The following is a 22037-nucleotide window of genomic DNA, read 5'->3' on the forward strand; positions in this document are numbered from 1 at the left end:
AATATATGAGCAGATATAAATAAAATAGAGAATAAAGATAAAACAGAGAGGATCAAGCAAGCCAAATGTTGGTTCACTGGAAAAGTTAATAAAAGACTAAAGCCTATCCTCTTAAATTGGTTTTTTAAAGTAAGAGAGAAGAAATAAATTAGGAATGAAAAGGGCAGACACAACCACAGATATAACAAAGATTCAAAAAGATAAAAGAATATAATGAACATTTAATCCAATTAATTTTAAAATTTGGCAATCTAAGGGTGACTTAACAATCATCATGTTAACAAACTAAAAGGGAAAACCACATGGGCTTTTCAATAGAAGAAGAAAATATCATTTGACAAAATTCAATACTCATTTAGGATAAAAACTCTTACCAAGAAAAGAACTTTTTATTTTACCTTCTTGAAGCTTAATTTTTTTTTATTATATAAATTTTGGTGTACAGCATTATATTTGATATCTGTATACACTATAGAGTTGTTACCACCACAAGTCTAGTTACCACCCATCACCATACAGTTGATTCCCTTCACCCATTTCACCCACCCCCTAACCCCTTCCTCTCAGAAAACGCTACTCTGATCTCTGTATCTATGACCTTGTTTTTGTTTTATTTTGTTTGTTCTTTTTTTTTTTAATTCCACATATGAGTGAAATCATATGGTGTTTATCCTTCTCTGTGTGATCTTATTTCACTTAGCATAATACCTTCAAGGTCTATCCGTGTTGTCACAAACAGCAGGATTTCATTCTTCTTTTGGCCAAGTAATATTCCATTGTGTACATATACCACATTTTCTTTATGCATTCATCTATTAGTGGACACTTAGGTTGTTTCCATATCTTGTCTATTGTAGATAATGCGGCAATGAACATAAGGCTGCATATATCTTTTCAATTTGGTGTTTTTGTGTTCTTAGGATAAATACCCAGAAGTAAAATTGCTGGGTCAGAACTTTCTTAATTTGAAGGATATCTTCCAAAACCCTGTAGCAAATACCATTGTTTAATGGTAAAACATCAGAAGCATTTCTTTTAAAATCTGTGAAAAAAGAGGATGCCTGCCATCACCTCTTCTATTCAATATTGCACAGGAGACCCTACCCAGTACAGTAAGACAAGGATAAAATGGCACAAGGTTTGGAAAGGAAGAAACAAACTTTTGTCATTTCCAGATGATAGAATTAACCACATGGAAACCCAAAGGAATGTACAGATAATTTTTTTAAATAATAAGAGCCTATATCATGTAATTGGAAATAAGATCAAAGTAGAAAAATCAATTGCATTTCCATATCTCAGCATTGGTTTCTAAAAAATGACATAACAAAGAAGATATTGCTTACATTAGCATAAAAACAGGAGGTACCTAGGAATAAATCTAACAAAAAAAATGTGCACAACCTTTATGGAGCCAACTTTAATACTTTACTGAAAGCCACCAAAACACCCAAACATGAGACTCCCCTTGTGGTCCAGTGGTTGGGACTCCACACTTCCACTGCAGGGGGCACGGGTTCGATCCCTGGTCAGGGAAGTAAGGTCCAGCATGCTGCATGGCGTGGCCAAAACGTTAAAAAACAAACAAACAAAAACCCAAACATAATCTTACATATATGAAAACTTGATATAAGCCAGCAGTATCACTGCAGTTCACAGAAAGTAAGTGATTCTGGGACAACTGGTTTTCCATATAGGAAAGAAATAAAATTGAACCTTATCTTTAACCATATAATTTGGAAAATATATTTGCAACAAATGTAATCAATGTCATAAAAATTAAATACTTGACTTCCCTGGTGGCGCAGTGGTTGAGAGTCCGCCTGCCGATGCAGGGGACACGAGTTCGTACCCTGGTCTGGGAAGATCCCACATGCCGCGGAGCGGCTGGGCCCGTGAGCCATGGCCGCTGAGCCTGCGCGTCCAGAGCCTGTGCTCCTCAACGGAAGAGGCCACAGCAGTGAGAGGCCTGCATACCGCAAAAAAAAAAAAAAAAAAATTAAAGACTTTAATATGAAAATGGCACTTGAAAAGTTAAGAATCTTTTTGACCTCAATTTGGTAGTCTATAGACCCCATAAAGGAAAGGAAAAGATAAGCCACTAATTTGGAAAATACATTCGCAACAAATATAACCAAAAAAGAAAAGCCACTAATTTGGAAAATATATTTGCAACAAATATAACAAATTTTCAGTATTCCAGAATATGTAAAGAATTCTTAAAGATCAATGAGACAGGCAAATAACTCCATATAAAAATAGACAAATGGCATAAATATACATTTCACAGAAGAATACTCATTAGTAATTAGGAAAATGCAAATTAAGACTACAGTGAGAAACTATTTTAAACCATTAAATTACCAAAACTTATAAAATCTAATACTAAGTATTTGGCAAGGGTGAGGAACAAAGGGAGCTCTTATTCAATGTTCGTGGGAGTGTAAACAGCCACAACGCTTTGGAAAACAATTTGGCTTTATGCTGTAAAGCTGAACGTTCGCATACCTACTGCTCAAGAATTTCATTCCTAAGTATATATTCCAGAGAAACTCTTGCCCACAAGGATCAGAAGACATATACAAGAATGTTCATAGCAGCATCATTCATAGTAGCAAACCGCTAAGAACAACCTAGATATCCATTAACAGGAAAATGGATAAATTGTAGAACAGTTAACTGTGGCACACACAACTGAATATTACATATACAGCAGTGAAAATGAATAAGCAGCATAGAGGCATTTTAGAAACATATAGAAAGGATTTAAAACGAGCAAGTTGCAGAGACCACATATAGTATGCTATCATTTCAATAAAATTCAAAGCAAGAAAAACTTTATGATGAATAGATATGTAGCTAAAAGCAAAACAAAACAAAAAGCTGTTTAATAAAGGGAGGACTAGAATTTTTGTTTTTCAGCTGCAGCCTCTGGCTCCCAGAATGGGGTCATGAGCTACCTTCCAGCATCCTGGCTTTGCCAAGACTGAATCAGGCCAGACCCCCAGTGCAGCTTTCTAAATTATCACCATCATGTGTAAGGAGCCTGTGGGAAGTCAACATACCCAGAGCACTGGGTACAGAAGGCCTGGTTAGAGATTTAAAGGAAATAGGCCCGTGGATGAGCACAGGATCTAAGAGCCGACCAGAGGCCAGAGAACAAGAGGCAGGGGCTGAAACCCAGCCAGTCTGAGGGAGATGCTTGCACACTGCTACTGAGGATCCTGGCTGTAATCACTCTACTGCCGATTCATGCTCCAGAACATCACTGAGGGTGTTGAGGGCATTGAGAGAATTGCAGCAAAAACCAAATTAGGACTTCTCATAGATTCTAAGGGGGCAGGAAATCATGTCTAAAGAATTAGATAGTTGTGAACCAGAGAGCAACACAAGACCCAACATGGAAAAACAACACACCAATACACAATCAGAGAAGCATTCAGCGTTACCGACAAAAGGAAATGGTTAAAAAGCCACGACTTTAAAGAACGGATTGTTCATTTAGTCTGTTATTGGCCATTGAGAACAAAGTTATGGACCATTAAGTGCCATTCCCTCTAATGTAAGCAGGGACTAAGTGCTGTCAGGCTAGGTGATTTGAACTTGATTATGGGGGTTATAGAAGAATTTCAGTAGGGAGTGACAACGTTTGCTTTGCTTTTTTGAGAGTTCACTTAGGGACAAGTGGGTTGATTTACATGACTCCATTAATAACAAGTTTTTTGTTTGTTTGTTTGTTTGTTTGCGGTATGTGGGCCTCTCACTGTTGTGGCCTCTTCCGTTGCGGAGCACAGGCTCCGGACACACAGGCTCAGCGGCCATGGCTCACAGGCCCAGCCGCTCCGCGGCATGTGGGATCTTTGCGGACCGGGGCACGAACCCGTGTCCCCTGCATCAGCAGGCGGACTCCCAACCACTGCGCCACCAGGGAAGCCGTAACAAGTTGTTTTGTGTTGAGTTTTGACTACTTTATTTCACTTAAGCAAGTGGAATCCTTGCATTTTGCCTAGGAAAGAACATGATGTGAGGGCACAGGAGCAAAGAAAGAACCAGTCGACTGTGGTCACAAGCAGGGGTGGCAGCGAGGGTTAGGTAACTGGGCTATTCTGTTCACAGCCAGAGGCTGCTCGCTTCTGGCCGTGCCATTCTAGCTGCATCCTGGTTCCCAGATGTAGCAGTCACATCCCTGCCCTGGAAGGGCTTGCAGCTCACCAGCAGCCATGGGACCAGCTGGAGACATGGTTGAGTACACAGTCTGTGTAGGCACAGAGTCTCTAGTCTTCTTCCCAAGCAAGTGCTGATGATCCAGCCAGCCATGTGACCCTTCCGTTTACATGGAGACAAAAAATATATATAATTATTTAAGAGCTTTTATTAATCTCAAGTGAAGTTACCAGATAAAGTTTAGCCATATGTAACCAAGTCGGAGATTACAGTCTAGTTGAGGTTTAAAGATATACAGCAAATACTCCACATGGAACTATAGAACTTGACACTGGAAGAAACAACAGTGTGGTAATGACAATGGTACAGTTTATTGAATGTTTACTATGTACCAGGCACCATGCTCAGCATTTTGCACGCATCATCTCACTTAATCTTCATAACCGATTTAGGAGGCAGCGACTATGATCACCCCCATTTTTCAAGAGAGGAGACTGAGGCAGAGAGATGTGAGGTTACTTGATCAAGGTCACACATTTGTAAGTGGGAGAGAAGGTCTGATCGATCTCAAAGCCCATGCCCACTGCCACTACACTCTACTGCATCTGCGGTGAGGGGCAATGCTGCTTGAGACTTCAGTAGGACCTGCAAGGAAGCTCTCTGGTGGGTAGCAGTGAGGTGATGGAAATCTCAGTACATTGCTGAGGTTGAGAGCAAGGCAAGCCTGGGAGAGGCACAAGCTGCCTGCATCCAATGCTTTGGGAAAGCAGATTCCCTAGAAATCTGCACTTGATTCCATGTTCAGAGATCCCCAAAAGTGATTTTGACTACTGAGGAAAGGAAGAGTCTAAAAAATAAACTGTAGGCTATAAAGTTGAAAATTATTCCACTCAAAAAAGTAAATTAAATTGATTGATTCAGTTCAACCTGTGTTTGTTGAGTACAGCATCAATACAAATCAATGAGGCTGCACAGGGAACTCTCTGAGTGACCAGATTTTAGAAGGACACACAAGAAAGATTGAAGAAGGGACATGCAAGGCAGGATAAAAGTCTGGCTTGAACCTGTAGGTATAATGTAGCAAAGAGGCTGAGTCTGAAAAGCAACAACAAAAAATACTCTAAAGACGGCAAAACAGTGCTGTTTCTTTTGGATTAAAAACAAGGCAAGGATAGACCCAGCACTGAAGCAGATGGTGTAATATTACATGATTGGGGAGAGGCAGGGTTTTCTACTCTCCGCTTTTGTTTTCTTAATCAAGGAAAATGGTCCTCAATCTAGAAACGTTAAGCAAATATCTAGATGAGGAAATTGAATCTGGATAGGTGAGAAAAATGGGAGAGCAATGAATTCAGGTTTCTGAGCCCGGGTGAAAGATGATACGTACATACAGAGAGTAGTGTCTTTGATGTGGCCTTACTAAATCAGAATTTGTTGATTGACTGAGTTAACCCCCTGGTGTTGAAATAAGTTGCAGATATACCTCAGTCTTTGAAGACTCAGGAAGAGTTCCTGGACCAAAAAACTAGTGATGAGTACATTTTCTACTTTCATATGAGAAAGAAACATGAGTCCTGATCCTTGTCAAAATTCTAGAAAGGATTGTTAAAGAAATTGTGAATATTGAGAAAGAAATTTAGAGATTACTAAGGAATCACTGGTGTTTACTTAGAAGCTTTGGAAAACAAATGTCATTTCCTTTTCTGGGTGGTGTTGTGAGGTTTGGCATGCCAATGGACAAAGCAGGCTTTGTGAAGCTTGGTTTCAGGAAATTATTTTGTTATTAAAGTTTCTTATAAGAGCCTAGTGGACAAGATACAGAAATGTGGACTGGATGGTACCAGTTGGGTGCCATGCATTTAAAGTTTATAGAACAGGCTCACCCAAAGGTCTCTAATGGGCTAGATGGCTCTGTTCTTGGTCTAGTCCTATCTGACGTTTTGTTTTTCAATATAGCGTAAAGGTACAGGCTGCCCTTTTTTATCGATTCCACAGAAATCCCGAATCTAGGAGAAATGTGTCGGATGGAGAAAATATCCCAAAGATTTCCCCTTGATGGAACAAAATAAACAAGATGATCATTAACAAGACACACATAAAGTCTTGAATTAGGTCTAGAAAAAGATCAGTTGCACAAGTAGAACATAAAGTCATCAGACTTCACCACCCCTGCTGTGGAAAGACCAGATTCCACTGCAAGTTAGGAAGAACCAGGTGAAGACACTGCTGCTAAAAGGACTTCTGCAATCCCAGGGCACAGGGTGAAGGTGCAAGGGCGTCTCTCCGCTCTGGGTTGTTTGATTCTGGACTCTCCTTGAGATGTGTCCTGGGAAATTAGAGGGCAAACAGAGTGGGTAGCTCTTTTATGACAAAATGATAGATGACCTGGAGGTACTGACGAAATAAGAACACTTCAGTGTATCATGAGACCTGCTTTCAAATATCTGAATGTCTTTCATAAAAATGTAGACTTACTGTTCTCTAGTTTCCTGGAGAGGGCACAATTGGACTCACTGGCTTGCAGCCAACCCGTCAAAGATCAAAAGAAAGAAGTTTTCAATACTTAAGAGTACACAGCCCTGCAGTGGGCTTCTTGGACAGCGGGGAATTCTACCATCCTTGGAGAATTATAGTAGAATCTGGGGTGGGAGGGAGGTAGAGGGAATTCCTATGTGCCTCCATGACTGGGAGAGATGACCCCTAAGTGTTCTCCCATTATGTATATGATTTGAATAATGACTGTTACCATTTATTGAGCTTAAACTAAGTGGCAGGGCTGGGCTAAGGTCTTTGTGTGTGCGATCCCACTGCAGTTTTTTTTTTTTTTTTTTTTGCGGTACGCGGGCCTCTCACTGTTGTGGCCTCTCCCGTTGCGGAGCACAGGCTCTGGACGTGCAGGCTCAGCGGCCATGTCTCATGGGCCCAGCCGCTCCGTGGCATGTGGGATCTTCCCAGACCGGGGCACGAACCCGTGTCCCCTGCATCGGCAGGCGGGCTCTCAACCACTGCGCCACCAGGGAAGCCCTCCACTGCATCTTTATAACAAATGAGGAGACTGAGGCTCAGGGAGGCTATTAAGAGCTTAAGCCCACACAGTGATAGGTCAGAGAATGGAATTTTGATCCCAAGCCTGAGTTTAAAGTATAGGCTCTTAATTTCTATGTTATATATGACCTCCAGTCTATATACTTCATTCTTTCATTCAGCAACTATGCCCTGGAATGCCTTGTTCTTCACCTCCTCCTGCCTCTCTCATCCACTTAAGCTGAGCTCACCTACTGTCTCCTCTCTGAGGTTTCCGCACTTCCTCCACACAAGATGAATTGCTTCCCTCCTGTGTTGCATGGCAGGGGGCACATTGTATCCTATTTTCCTGTGCAGTGTTGGTTTTCCTACTGGACTGCAAGCTCCCAGTTTCCTGAACAGCTGGAACCAGTGCTTATTCATCCCTGTCCCTCAGCACCACAAACAATGCTCAGAAGATGGTGGTACTCAACAGGTTTATAAGTTAGTCCATTCATCCATCCAGTCATTCATTCAAGAAACCTAAGAAAGAATAACATCTTCTTTCTTTCTTTTTTTTATTGGAGTATAATTGCTTTACAATGTTGTGTTAGTTTCTGCTGTACAATGAAGTGAATCAGCTATATGTATACATATATCCCCTCCCTCTTGGACCTCCCTCCCACCCCACCCCACCATCCTACCCATCTAGATCATCACAGAGCACCAAGCTGAGCTTCCTGTGCTTTATAGCTTATTCCCACTGGCTATCTATAAGGAGGCAAGAACTTACAATGGAGAAAAGACAGCCTCTTCAATAAGTGGTACTGGGAAAACTGGATGGCTACATGTAAAAGAATGAAATTAGAACACTCCCTAACACCATACACAAAAATAGACTCAAAATGGATTAAAGACCTAAATGTAAGACCGGACACTATAAAACTCTTAGAGGAAAACAAGGAAAAACATTCTTTGACATAAACCACAGCAAGATCTTTTTTGACCCACGTCCTAGAAAAATGAAAATAAAAACAAAAATGAACAAATGGGACCTAATGAAATAAACTTTGCACAGGAAAGGAAACCATAAACAAGATGAAAAGACAACCTTCAGAATGGGAGAAAATATTTGCAAACGAAGCAACAGACAAAGAACTAATCTCCAAAATATACAAATGGCTCATGGAGTTCAATATTAAAAAAACAAACAACCCAATTTAAAAATGGGCAGAAGACCTAAATAGACATTTCTCCAAAGAAGATGTACAGATGGCCAAGAGTCATAAGAAAAGCTGCTCAACATCACTAATTATTAGAGAAATGCAAATCAAACCTACAATGAGGTATCACCTCACACCAGTCAGAATGGCCATCATCAAAAAATCTGCACACAATAAATGCTGGAGAGGGTATGGAGAGAAGGGAACCTTTTCGCACTGTTGGTGGGAATGTAAATTGATACAGCCACCATGGAGAACAGTATGGAGGTTCCTTAAAAAACTAAAAATAGAACTAACATATGACCCAGCAATACTACTACTGGGCATATACCCTGAGAAAACCATAATTCAAAAGAATACATATACCCCAATATTCATTGCAGCACTATTTACAATAGCCAGGACATGGAAACAACCTAAATGTCCAACAACAGATGAATGGATGAAGAAGATGTGGTAAATATATACAATGGAATGTTACTCAGCCATAAAAAGGAATGAAACTGGGTCATTTGTAGAGATGTGGATGGACCTAGAGTCTGTCATACAGAGTGAAGTAAGCCAGAAAGAGAAAAACAAATATAGTATATTAACACATATATGTGGAATTTAGAAAAGTGGTACAGATGAACCTATTTGCAGGGCAGGAATAGAGGCGTAGACGGTAGAGAATGGACATGTGGACACAGAGGGGGAAGGGGAGGGTGGGACGAATTGGGAGATTAGGATGGACATACATACACTGCCATTCGTAAAATAGATAGCTAGTAGGAACAAGCTATAAAGCACAGGAAGCTCTACTTGGTGCTCTGCAACATCTTATTTATCTCTCTCCCCCTTTTAATCCCTCCTGCATGAAACTCCAGGTATCATTCTCCTACTCAACCACCTTCAGTGTCCCTTTGTATCTACAGCATTAAGTACAAGAGCCTTAGCATGGCTAAGGGGCCTCTATTATATGTAGATTTTCATACCCTCAAAGGTCTCATCATCCTCCCCTCCATGTCCCCTTAGGCCTTCCTGATCTCTCTCTCCACCATCTTCTATCCTATCCCCTAGTCTTTGATCATATTGTTCCCTCTTCTTGGAATATCCTCTCCCACCCTCATTATTTCCTCTTAAAGTGTTATCCATTCTTCAATGTCCCAGTTCAAACATCGCCTCCTCCGGGGAAGCCCACCCTCACTCCCTGACCAGGAAAAGCCTCCCTTCTCTGTATTCCCAGTCCTTTTTTGCTGCTTTGTTGTTGTGACAGTTTTCTAATATTCTACTTTATTTTAGCTTGTTGGTCCATCTGATCCAAAAGATTATCTAACAATACTCTTTTCAGCAGGAACTATGCCTTACTATCTCCAAAGTTCTTGTGATACGTGGCATTATCTATCACTGTATCCCCGGTACCTAAGGCAATACCTGACATCTGTTCCATAAATAGGTGTTATTGAATGGATGGATGAATGGATGAATGAATTCATCAGAAGTTCTGCATTGTAGCATCAGTTTGCACATTAACTAAATATATAATTTGTGACATTTCATATCAATTGCTCTGGACCCCAGTTTCCATATCAATAAAAGGGTGTTCAAGGAGTCAGGGAGAAAGGGTACTCATTTTTATGGATGACTTTGCTGTGTGCAAGGCAATGTGCTAGGGGCGTTATTTACCTTACAGGCCTAAGGGAGGGAGGGAGGGATGAGGATGGGGGAGGGGTATACAAGCAGTGAAGAGTATGGGCTTAGGATAAGGCTTCCTTGAACTCAAGCCCTAGCTCTGCTACTTACTAAATGTGAGCTTGGGCAAGTTATTCTAATCTTTTAAACCTCTGTTTCTTCAGCCATCAAGTGGTTGAAGAAACCACTTTATAATAAGAGAATCTACTGGTGAGTTTGTTGTGAGGAGTTGAATATAAGGTACTTAGCCCATCGACTGGCACATAACCCTGAATTATAAACAGCAGCTCATTATTATCATTCTATTACTTGTGTGTCTTCTTGTTCAGTTTACCCCATGAAGAAGCAGAGCCCCTGAGAGGTTAAACTACTTGCCCAAGGTCACATCTTCTGTCTGCCCTGTTTCCCTCTCCACCTACGGGACCCTTCAGGATAAATCCTTCGAGAATGGCCATGAGCTTTGCAACACAGCCTGTGTTCCCATTTCAGGGTGAAATACTAGAAAGCCACCCCATGTTGCTGCTTCTCAAACATGCCCAGATTTTAGCATTTTATTATCTAAACATTTAGCATCTAACACTGAATATCTAATATCAATTTTCTCATGGTTATTCTTCTGTTTAATAAAGGAAGAAAGGTCATAATCTAAGTTATAAGAGTGAACAGATATAACTTTTTCCCTATGAGATTCAAAGCTAATACCTTTTTCTCCCCCATCATTTGGCTTTGTGCAAAAATTCAAAATGCCAATTACTGCTCCTCTGCGACTAAATGAAGTGTGAGCTTCCCTGCCCCATAAAGGGAGCCACACCCTACCTGGACACTCAGTAGGCATTTGATTCAGAAGAAGAGAAGGAGATAGTAACCATCAGGGTTACTAGGGTTTTCTTTGATGGAGGATGTGATGCACAAATGTGTAGAAGTTTTTTTTTTTCTTTAAATAAATTATTTTATTTATTTATTGTTTCTGGCTGCGTTGAGTCTTCGTTGCTGCACGTGGGCTTTCTCTGGTTGCAGTGAGCGGGGGCTATTCTTCGTTGAGGTTCGCGGGCTTCTCATTGTGGTGGCTTCTCTTGTTGTGGAGAATGGGCTCTAGGTGCTGCATGGCCTTCAGTAGCTGTGGCTCATAGGCTCAGTAGTTGTGGCTCGTGGCTCTAGAGCACAGGCTCAGTCGTTGTGGCTCACGGGCTTAGCTACTCCGTGGCATGTGGGATCTTCCTGGACCAGGGCTCGAACCCGTGTCCCCTGCACTGGCAGGCAGATTCTCAACCACTGCGCCACCAGGGAAGCCCTGCATAGAAGTTTTATGGAGGACATACAGGTAGGCAGGAGAGGGATCATTAGTGGCAGGCCGTTGTCAAGGGTATATGGCTCATGGAGCTGAAGTATTCATGCCCTACATGTCCAGGAGGACCTCCCCCAGAGCACGCACAGGTGGGTTTTATTTGTCATGTCCATGATCTCGAGGCATCAACAAGCCGTCAGCGGGCTGCGCCTGCAGAGCCGTTTTTGCTACAAACATGGCCCCCTGAAGTAGCTCCAAAGCAGTTTGATCGTGGGAAGAGAAATGCCAATCTAACCCATTTGCCGTTGATTTCTTAAGCAGATTCAGGCACACAGGATGAAGCACAGCTTTTGCAGGAATGGTTTAAGCTGGTTCTGGAGAAGAATAAATTAATGCGATATGAGTCGGAGTTACTGATCATGTAAGTAAGGCAACACAGATAAGAGTGAGGCCTAAAAGCAAAGAGGGCGGGAGTGGGGTGGCCCACCCTCCTGGGTTGACGTCTCAGGATTTTTTCTTCTTGTGCATACAGAATTGTGATTGAGACAAATTGACATTTGATGTCTTGCATATCATGCTGGCATTAGTGCAGAGAATCTTCAATTGTCTGTTCTCTGCTGTGGAGTCCTATGGCTAAAATGATTTCAGGTAATGGGTCTGGAGCTGGAGGGCATTTGGATAAGACACTTTCAATCCATCCCTGTCCCCCACACCAGGGGGGACCCACTTGCAGTCACACACCTGCAGTGGGGAAGCATGTGTCTGGCTTCTGTGTGTGAATCATGGGAAGGGCTTGCTGAAATCGCCTGACCACTTCCTTGTGGCTTTAATGGATTGAAGGTGGAGATCGGTCTGGCTGTACTCTGAATGAGAGGTTGCAGTCTGGCTGGGAGATCGGAAAGTAGAGATGGATCTTCCCGTACTCTGAAAATGTTGAAGGTCATTCTACCTGTCACCATTCTGGAGGGAAAGGAAGTAACATTTAATATAAACTGACTAAGCACCACAAGTTGTACTGGGTGCTTTCACTTACGCTGTCTTATTTCATTTTCACCCCAACCTTGACAGTTAATTTTGGGAGTCTTTGAAGGGGTCTAATAAAATTCTTTTCCTCTTCTCTGCCTGGGTTCTGAGCCGGGTGAGAAATAAGACAGTTGGGTCAATAGTTGACCCAGAATATCAAAATAAAGTGTTTATTACTGATTATGGCTAGCTCGGCTAAATATGAGAGCCCAACTGGGCTTGCTAACTATATTCATTTCCTAGGGCTGGACTAATATATTATCACAAACGGGGTGGCTTACAATAAGAGAAATGTATTCTCTCTCAGTTCTGGAAGACAGTCTGAAATCGAGGTGTCAGGAAGGCCATGCTCCCTTCGCGGCCTCTGGGGGAGAATTCTTCCTTGCCTCTTCCAGCGTCAGGTGTCTCCAGGCATCCCTTGGCTTGTGACCGCATCACTCCAATCTCTCCCTCCGTCTTCATGCAGCCTTCTTTCTCTGTGTGTCCATGTCTTCTCTTCTGTCTCTTGTAAGGACACTTGTCGCTGGGTTTAGAGCCCACTGGCATAATCCAGAATATTCTTATCTCAAGGTTCTTAACTTAATTACATCCACAAAGACCCTTTTTCAAATAAGGTAACTTTCAAAGGTTCCAGGGGTTAGGATGTGGACATATCTTTTGGGAGTTCACCATGCAACTTACTATACTACCCAACCCCAGAATTAGACACACTCATCTGTCACAAAAGGTAGCGAATCACTTGCTTCTTAGGGGTAAGGCTTTTACCCTAGACCAGTGGGTCTCACCTGGGGGCAATTTCCATCTCACTTCCTCCTTCCAGGGATATTTGGCAATGTCTGAAGACATTTTTGTCTATCGCAACTGGGAGGTGCTAGTGATATCTAGTGCGGAGAGGCCAAGGGTGCTACTGAACATTCTACAATGCACAGGGCACCCTGCTTCCCTCACCAACAAAGCATTACCCAGCCCGAAATGTCAGTAGTGTCAAGATTGAGAAATCTTGCCCTAGACCCATAGCAAGGCTCAGAGTAACAGAGAACACATGTTTGCTGCAGGCAGGCTGATCCCCAGGGAGAAAGGGTGTGAGCTGAGTTCCCCTAGTCTGTTCTTCCCAAATTCACCTTCCCTGGGGTGAGAGTGAGCATAAGCATGAAAGTGGAGAGAAGAAGCCAGGAATTATACTCCGTGAGCTCCACTGACATGAAGGAAATGCCAGGAATGGGGAAGAAGGGCTCATCTGTAGCTATTACTTTTATTATTACTATTTTTTAAAATTGATGTACATGCTGAGACTCAAAACAACTAAGTAATTTGTCCATCTCCGCCTGACTACAAAGCCCTTTTTATACAACTGTATCGTCTGCCTTTGGTCCAGGTGTGAATTATAAAGTTCATTGACAAAAAAGTATCAAGCACATTCCATGTGCTAGGAAATGTGCTGGGTACTGTGGAAGTAGAGATGAGTCAGGCCATAGTCCCTATCTTCGAGGATCTCATGGTTTCAGGGGAGACAGACACGCAAGCACACAGCATGAGAGGAATGAGAAAACATAGCAAGTGCTCCATGGAGGTTTGTAGGAGGAGCAGTCAGTGCACAGGCCCTGCCGGCAAAGGTCAGGTGGGTGGTGACAACTCAGTGACTGTGGTCACTCCTTGGTACGCTGTCAGAGGGAACTTTCTCCTCCACCAGAGGCCAAGGAGGAGAACTCGGATGTGTGAGCTAGACAAAGGCAGGTGGGAGCTCTGGTAAAGGATAGGTTTTAGTTTGGAGAAAGACCTGCCTGAACTAGGAGAAACGTCTTACACTGGTGTGTCATTTTGGGTCCCTTGGGAAAGCAGGTGCCACGACAGAATTAGAAGTACAAGAGACGTATTGGGAGAAAGGAGAGAGGGAGTGGGAGTGAGAGGGAAGTCTTCAGACCCCATGCAGTCCTGACATCTGTAAAAGGAGAGGGGAGGGAATGAGAATTGGCAGGAGGAACCTCAGACCCCAGTGCAGCCCTGAGCCAGGCGAAGGGAGCCCCAGAGCGAAGACTGCCCATCCGAGGAGTCCGAAGTGGGGCAGAAATGGCCCAGCTCCAGCACCGCCACTGTGCTCGCTCACTGGCTGGAGCTGCTCAGGGGCAGTGTGGCCTCAACACAGCAGTGAAGTGGATTCTGCTCCAGCAGTCAGCTCACTACACACTACACTCCTTCCAGGGTTCTCTCTTAAAGGAAGATCTGAGTGGTGCGTTTCCACTGGCTACCAGAGTGGGCCAAGGGAAGTTGAGTGTCAATAACAAAAGGGAGAGTATTGAACAAAGCATGGACCTTGGCCCACATAATAGTAGAAGTAGTAAAAATGACAGCGACAACAGGGTATAGTAAGTGACCCAAAGCTATAGCAGATACACATGCAGCCTGCAGGTGGGGCTGCAAGGGAAGGGCCCCCCCCCGCCTCCACATCAAACCCAGGGACCTAGACTCAGCGCTCACCCTCTTCAGTGTCTCTGTAGCATTGGACACCCTTGATCTCTCTCTTCTCTCCTGAAACTTTCCTCTCTTGGCTTCTGTGATGCTGCATTTCTTGTTTACCCTTCCAACCTTTTGCTCGCTTCTTCCCTGGCTCTACCTCTTTTGTTTGGCTTCTAAATGTAGGTGTTCCCAAGGTCCTGTCTTCAAACCTTTTTTTCCTCTATAGCAGGGGTCCCCAACCCCCGGGCTGTGGATCGGTACTGGTCCATGGCCTGTTAGGAACCGGGCTGCACTGCACAGCAGGAGGTGAACAGTGGGCGAGCGAGCGAAGCTTCATCTGCCGCTCCCCATCACTCCCCATCGCTCCCCATCGCTCCCCATCGCTCCCCACCGCTCCCCATCGCTCGCATTACCGCCTGAACCTGCCCCCCGTCCCCCGGCCCCCACTCCCGTCCGTGGAAAACTTGTCTTCCACGAAACTGGTCCCTGGTGCCAAAAAGTTTGGGAACCGCTGCTCTGTAGCCTCCCTTTTAGAGATTACGTGGCTTCACCTATCACCTCTGACCCATGCCTCATCCATTTGTGGTCCTCATTTCTCCTGAGAATGCCAGACCTGCACTCCCAAAGGTTTGCAGAACCTCCACATTACCACATGGCCCAGCTTGTGGGAAGCTTACACACATACTCTGACATACATGGGCTATCCCCAGCCATGGAAAGGTCATGAAGTTCTGTCTGAGCTTCACCGAAAGCTAACTTCACTTCTTGACTTTGCTGTTCTGTCGGTGGACACACTGAGCCCCCAGCACTCCGGCTTGACTCCTCCAGAACATCGCTGATTCTTCTTCCCACGTCAGTTACAACCAGATGGGTAGTTGTCTAGTATTCTGCCTCCACCCGGACAGAATGTCTCACTCCTCTTTCCTCCTTGTTTACCACAGTCAGAGATCTGGGAGTTGTTAGAGGTGATACTTGAAGTCACGTTGCCCCTAAAAGAGAGGAGAGCTTCAGATTGTCATTGCTTCTACTGTTCTAGTCATTTCTTCACAATCCAGTCCTGGGTGGCCTTCCAAAAGCTTGCTGAGAGCACATTACAACTCCCCATCATCTCTTGAGTCCAGCATATCTCAGCAGCAGTAGCAGCAGCAAAACTTTCAGTTTTGAGATATTCCAAGACCCCAGTGGTTTTTTTTGCGTTACGTGGGCCTCTCACTGTTGTGGCCTCCCCCATTGCGGAGCACAGGCTCCGGACGCGCAGGCCCAGCAGCCATGGCTCCCGGGCCCAGCCGCTCCACGGCATGTGGGATCTTCCCGGACCGGGGCACGAACCCATGTCCCCTGCATCGGCAGGCGGACCCTCAACCACTGCGCCACCAGGGAAGCCCCCAAGACCCCAGTTTTAATAAAGAAAAAAGAATGCAGTTGCTACGGTCAATGGGTTTGTTAGTCAATATTTCTACACAGATCTCCAGTATTTACAAAGTTTGAACATTCTCTCATCCCCAGGGCCCGAGAACTAGAATTAGAAGATCATCAAAGCAGACTGGAGCAGAAATTAAGAGAAAAAATGCTCAAGGAGGGTGAGTATGGTGATATGTCTGGGGGACGTTTTCCCCCATGAAGACACGTGACCAGAACATGCTGCACATTGCAGAGTGGAGCGCTCTTCCTGCCTTGTGTCACCAGCCTGGAAGTCAGAGGGGGCACAAAGCCAGCCTTCCTCTGCCCCCACCAGAGCACAGCAGGTCCTTCTTAGCTTCATTCACTGGGGCCGTGAGAGCAGCATTTAGCTCCATCCCATGTGCTAATAGGAACAAAGTCATTTAGTCACGCATTCATTCACTTATCCATCCATTCATTTAACAAATATTTGTTGAGAATCTAGAGTGGGCCTGGCAGATGGAGAAGAGCAACCCTGCCCTGTGGCCTCACTCGGGAGACTGACACCCAGACCAGTAGTTATGACACAGTGAGATGAGGGTCATGACTTACGTGCTTTGGGAGCACAGAAGAAGGCAGGCCTGGTTCTGCCAGGCACTGGGGAATGGAAAGGAAGCATCCTTCCCACCACGGGCTGGGCCAGGGCATCACACATGAGAAAATTATTTTCACCATGAAGGAGGGAGAGTTGAAATAAACTTAATTGACACCATATACTGATTTATGCATTCATAGGCTCCAGCCTGCGAGGCATATTCACTCTGTTCTGTGCCTGTATGTTTGGGGGGCCAGATCCGTGCATGGCTTTCCTACATTTAGACCTAAGTCTGAAAGAGCAAGTTAAATCATTTCTGTATACCTCATGGACCGAACATTGCACCTACCTATGGGTTACCTGCTTCAGAGCAAGCCCTTAGTAAATATGAGACATTTTCATCATGATCGTTCTTATTTAGGTATTTTATCCCCATTTTACAGATTAGAAAACCGAGTCCCTGAGAACTTAAAAAGCATGCTCAACGTAAATGATGGGTCTAAGACTTGGGAACAGATCATCACAGACTTGGGGGTCTCCTGTTCTTTTTCACATAGTAGTGTTTGTAGATTGTTTCTTTATAGCAGTAGAAAACTATTTCTAACAAAATCCTTAGAGAACTGCTCTGTACAGAATGGATAAAAGTGGCATACATCATCTTTTATTCGTCCGAAGGGGCTCAGATGGTTCCATCATTGACAAACCAAAACTGAGAGAGGAATTTTAATTTTTTTGTGTTGATAATCAAATAAGGGGCATGAATACTGAAGTGTACCTAAATTAACAAACTGTACAATATAACTAATATCTCACTTACACATCTCATAAAAATTTTAATTTGCTCCATATCAGGGTGGTAAAATACATACCACCAAAGACTCCATTAGTCACTTTTGAATCTTTTTTTTTTAAAAATTCTTACTAAAGAATGATGGTCATACATCTTCTCACTCTTCTGGGGTGTACAAAAAAATATGGCTTCTTCATTTTGCCTTGTCATCTTGCACGAAACCTTCATACCACTAGTTATCAAGAAGAAAAGGAAGGCAGGAAGGAAGGGAGGAAGGGAGGGAGGGAGGGAGAGAGGGAGGGAGGGGGGAGGGGGAGGAGAGGGGGAGGGGGAGGGGGAGGGAGGGAGGGAGGGAGGGAGGGAGGGAGGAAAGGGAACTTTTTTTATCCCTCTCTTGTAAACTTAGTCTGCTGCAATAATTTAGGCTGATGCCATCCCTCTAGGAAATGCTCAGTCTTTGGGGGATGAAAATGTTCAGTCTTGCAGATTGCCACCCCTTGCATCTGCTTGATTCTTAAGGTGACCTCCAGGTAATGGCGAGAGGCGGGTTTGTGTGACTTGACAGCACTGGAAGTCTGTGTGGGTTTCTCTGACTCACTGACTCCCACATAGCTGTCTCCTGTCATCAGGCCGTCACTGTCTCTGCTGGCATTTGCAGCCAAGGTGTGTGGCTGGCCTGACCCATAGCCTGGCCATTCTCTCAGCGTGCCTGGAGCCTCACTCCTGGCCTCGCCCAGCCTCACCTCAGCACATCCTCCACTCAGCCTGGCCAGACAGTCTCCACTGTGAGGCCACTCCATCCCTCATCATGGGGAGCCCCATGGCAGGCCCAGTGGCCGTCTACCTTTGCACCTCTGGGGCAAGTGGACATTTCTAGGCTCTACCAATGTGTGCCACACACAGCAGATCAAGATCTGGGGAGCCACACCCAGACCCCTCTTCTCTGCTCAGCCATGAAGTTCTACCTGTCCCACGTTTACACACAGGGCGCCTTTCCAGCTGGCCTCTTCCCAGAGTTCCAAGCAAGGGGCAGGGCAAGAGTCCCTCAGCCCCCCAGTGCGCCCATCAAATGATGTGACATTCCCTGCCTCTTTGGGGGCTTCCAAGGCCCAGAACGGAGAGACTGGAGCCCAGGGCCCTCACCTTTATCTTCTCCGGCCTCTCTCTCCTCCCTCCCATCAAACATGAGCTGCAAAGAGAACGGTGCCTCTTTATTTCCCTTTTGTCATATGTACCTTATTCCTGACACTGTTCTCAGACGTCAGCCTGATGCAAGAGACAGTGGTACCATCTCTGCTCTGGTATCCGGCCCACCACCTAGTCCCAGTGTGTTAAGTAGGAAGAGCTAACAGAATTTATAGAGTCTTCTCCCAAGGCAATAATCTGGTTGACAAGATTTAAAATCTGCCTTTAAAATCCTATTTTGAGTGTCAGAAAGTCATTACTACCTGTTTCTTACTCTTTTCCTTCCTTTTATAAAAATCTTGTCTCCCTGAGGCAATCGAATGTCTCGGGCCAATTAGGAAGAAGGTCATGTACTCAGGGAGAAGCATAGTCACAGTGTGGAAACATCCTCCTAGCGGCCAGCCATAACCTCACTTGGCTGCCGCCTGGTCTCTATTCAAAGGCTGCAATTTGTCATTAACTACAAATGAAAAAAGGATTCTCATCATTGAAATAGCTTCCACTGACGCGGATGGTTTACTGAGAAACTTTTCTCACAGATCGCTTTGCTCAGACATGTTTAGGGGAAACCGCCTTTGTGTTGCCTTGTTGGTTTCTTTTTTGTGAGGGGAGGGCAGGTTGGAGGGCTTGGCAGGACTTGGCTGGTATTAACTTCTTTTTCTCACAAAGGGGTTTTCCCTGTCACTTTATATAGAGTCTCAAGATGAAAACCGAGCTGACAGCAGCACAAAGCACCCACCTTTCTAATCTGTGACTTGGAGGGCAGGTCCCTGGTGTTAAATTCATTTCCTTGTTTTCTCCATGGAAATTAAAGGGCAGAACAAGTCCAGAACAGTCAAGAATGCCCGTGCCAAAAGTTCTCCTGGGGTCAAATCTTACCTGAAGTCCAATGTGGGTGTTTTAGTTTGTTCTTATTTTTTACTTATTTTTATTTGTTTGTTTCTGTAGAGAGCCAGAAAGATGAGAATGATCTGAATGAGGAGCAAGAAATACTCACCGAGATGATGCAAGTAATTGAGCAAAGGGACAAACTGGTGGATTCCTTAGAGGAACAACGCGTACAAGAAAAGGCTGAAGACCAGCGCTTTGAAAGCTTCATATTCTCCAGGGGCTGTCAGCTGAGCAGGACATGAGGAAGCCCCACAGGGAGCAAGCCGAGGACCAGATCAGGCCAAGCACCCTTCACTCTCTTCTTCTTCCTTTCACAGGATATGTCAGACCTGGAACGTAACTTATACCATGCTGCAATATATATATATATTTTTTGCGGTACGTGGGCCTCTCACTGTTGTGGCCTCTCCTGTTGCGGAGCACAGGCTCCGGACGCGCAGGCTCAGCGGCCATGGCTCACGGGCCCAGCCGCTCCGCGGCATTTGGGATCTTCCCGGACCGGGGCACGAACCCGTGTCCCCTGCATCGGCAGGCGGACTCCCAACCACTGCGCCACCAGGGAAGCCCCCCTGCAATATTTTTAAAAGAATTTAAGATCCTCTCATATGTACTCCAGCTGCCCAAGATCCTTCCAGGGATTATAATGAAGAAAATACAAAGACTCTTTTGAAATTGGCAGTCACCTTCAGTGGGTCTCTTAAATTGGAGGTGACCGTGACAGATGATCAGCATTGTTTTCCGTAGAAAGTGACACAGAGATTGATTTTCGTGCTGCTTTCATCATTTTCCCTTCCCAAATTCATTGAGTTACACATCTAAAGATTTTTAAGAAGCTGCCTTTTCATTAATATATCCATATTTGCCTTTTTTTGCATGGATGACCGGTTTCCAAATGTCAGAAAGAAGCAGCCGCAGTTTAAAGATTAGGTTAATATTTAAATTGTGTTTCCAGAGAAAGAGAAGAAACCTTGAGATTACTGATTACATAAAGCAAATAATTCATATAGCAGGTGTTAATTCAATCCAGGGTGAATTTAATTTACCAGGTGTAGTTATAAGCCTTAATATAATATACATAAGCAATGAGAGTTTAATAGAACATTTGAGCCTTAATTTTATTTTAAAAAAAAAAGAAGGAAAAAAGGAAATAAAACTTTGACTTCATACCAGCAGGACTGTTAGTTAACACCAAATGCTGTTGGCTTAGAAAAGCTTTTTTTTTTTCCCCCAGAGCACTCTCCTTATTGCCGCTGCAACATAGTGAAAAACGTTTCTAGAAAATGAATAATTTTGAAGCACTTTTTTTGTAACTATTGGTAATGGCAAAAAGTATTATAAAACTCTTTCATTTGTTGATAAAATATTGGTGAGGTTGATGCTGCTACTAAAAACGAACATTCTAGTGATCCAGGTGAGGGATGCTCCTCAGTGGTGGTCTTAGGTCTAAACATCTCTGACACTGTCTCCAGGGATTGCCCAGGAAATCCACGACAAGACAAGGCCACCTCTGCCTTCAAGGTAGAGTGGGGAGCAGTGGTCCCATTTACCAAATCCCAAAGTGGGTAATGGATTCTTTGATGACATTTTCAATGTGAAAAGAAAGCTGGGAGATGGAGTTTGTGCACTGGCGTGGGATTCCTGGGACATCTTGACTGTTCATAGGGGAACCAAAGAAAAGATTTTAAATGATGATTTGTTGTCATAAAGTATTTGATTGTTTTCCCTCAGTGGGATTCTTTGAGGAGTCAGTCCATCATTGACATAAGACAGACTGAAGAACTCTTTGTTGTATGTTTGGCCTGTCATTTCTACAAGTGTTTAAATGTATTGGTGGACAAATGGTGCTTTGCAACTGCCTGGAGAGCTAACTTACCTCAGTATAAGTTAACCCATAAACCACTTTTGTCCGAGATGCTGTCCGTGCACACCAATCTGGTCAGCTGAGAAGCCGGAAATTAGAAGTGTGCTTGGATTTCCTGAGTCAGCCAACATTTTGGGTGGTATTAAAACACAACCTTTCCATGCATATACCAAGTTCCAAAGGTTGTAGTTCTTTTTCTTTCTTCTCTCCTTCCTTTTTCTTTTTCTTTTCTTTTTTCTTTTAATAATCAGGTCTTCTAGTGCCTGAATTCTATTATTAGGAAATATATGCAAGCATCTATTTCTCTCTTTCTCTCTCTCTCTCTGAAAACTGTGCCACTTAGGGTTATTTATCTATTTTTATTTATTTGTATATTTGGTGGAAATGGCTAATATGATTTCCTCATTATTCTGGTTTTCCTGTGTTATAATTTGGAGAAGACCTATTAGCACTAAGCTATTGGTATATAAGCTATTTAATATGCAAGTAACCCAGAGGTTTGGGGCAATAAG

The 22037-nt window shown here is 43.9% G+C and overlaps 1 protein-coding gene across 11 annotated transcripts in view; it reads left to right on the forward strand.

Annotated features, from left to right (window-relative positions):
• MICAL2 (microtubule associated monooxygenase, calponin and LIM domain containing 2) overlaps positions 1-21391 on the forward strand; it is a 220595-nt gene extending 199204 nt beyond the window's left edge. For 9 of the 11 annotated variants that reach the window (XM_073808625.1, XM_073808627.1, XM_033862555.2 and 6 more), the window contains 3 exons: positions 11665-11767; positions 16330-16403; positions 19722-21391. In XM_073808625.1, coding sequence (XP_073664726.1) covers positions 11665-11767; positions 16330-16403; positions 19722-19906 — 362 coding nt within the window. In that variant the 3' untranslated portion in view covers positions 19907-21391. The remainder of the gene's footprint in view (positions 1-11664; positions 11768-16329; positions 16404-19721) is intronic. The other 2 variants (XM_073808631.1, XM_073808626.1) reach the window with 1 other exon arrangement.
• Positions 21392-22037: the final 646 nt, after the last annotated feature.

Source organism: Tursiops truncatus, chromosome 8, assembly GCF_011762595.2.
Source record: "Tursiops truncatus isolate mTurTru1 chromosome 8, mTurTru1.mat.Y, whole genome shotgun sequence".
Classification (NCBI taxonomy): Eukaryota; Metazoa; Chordata; class Mammalia; order Artiodactyla; family Delphinidae; genus Tursiops; species Tursiops truncatus.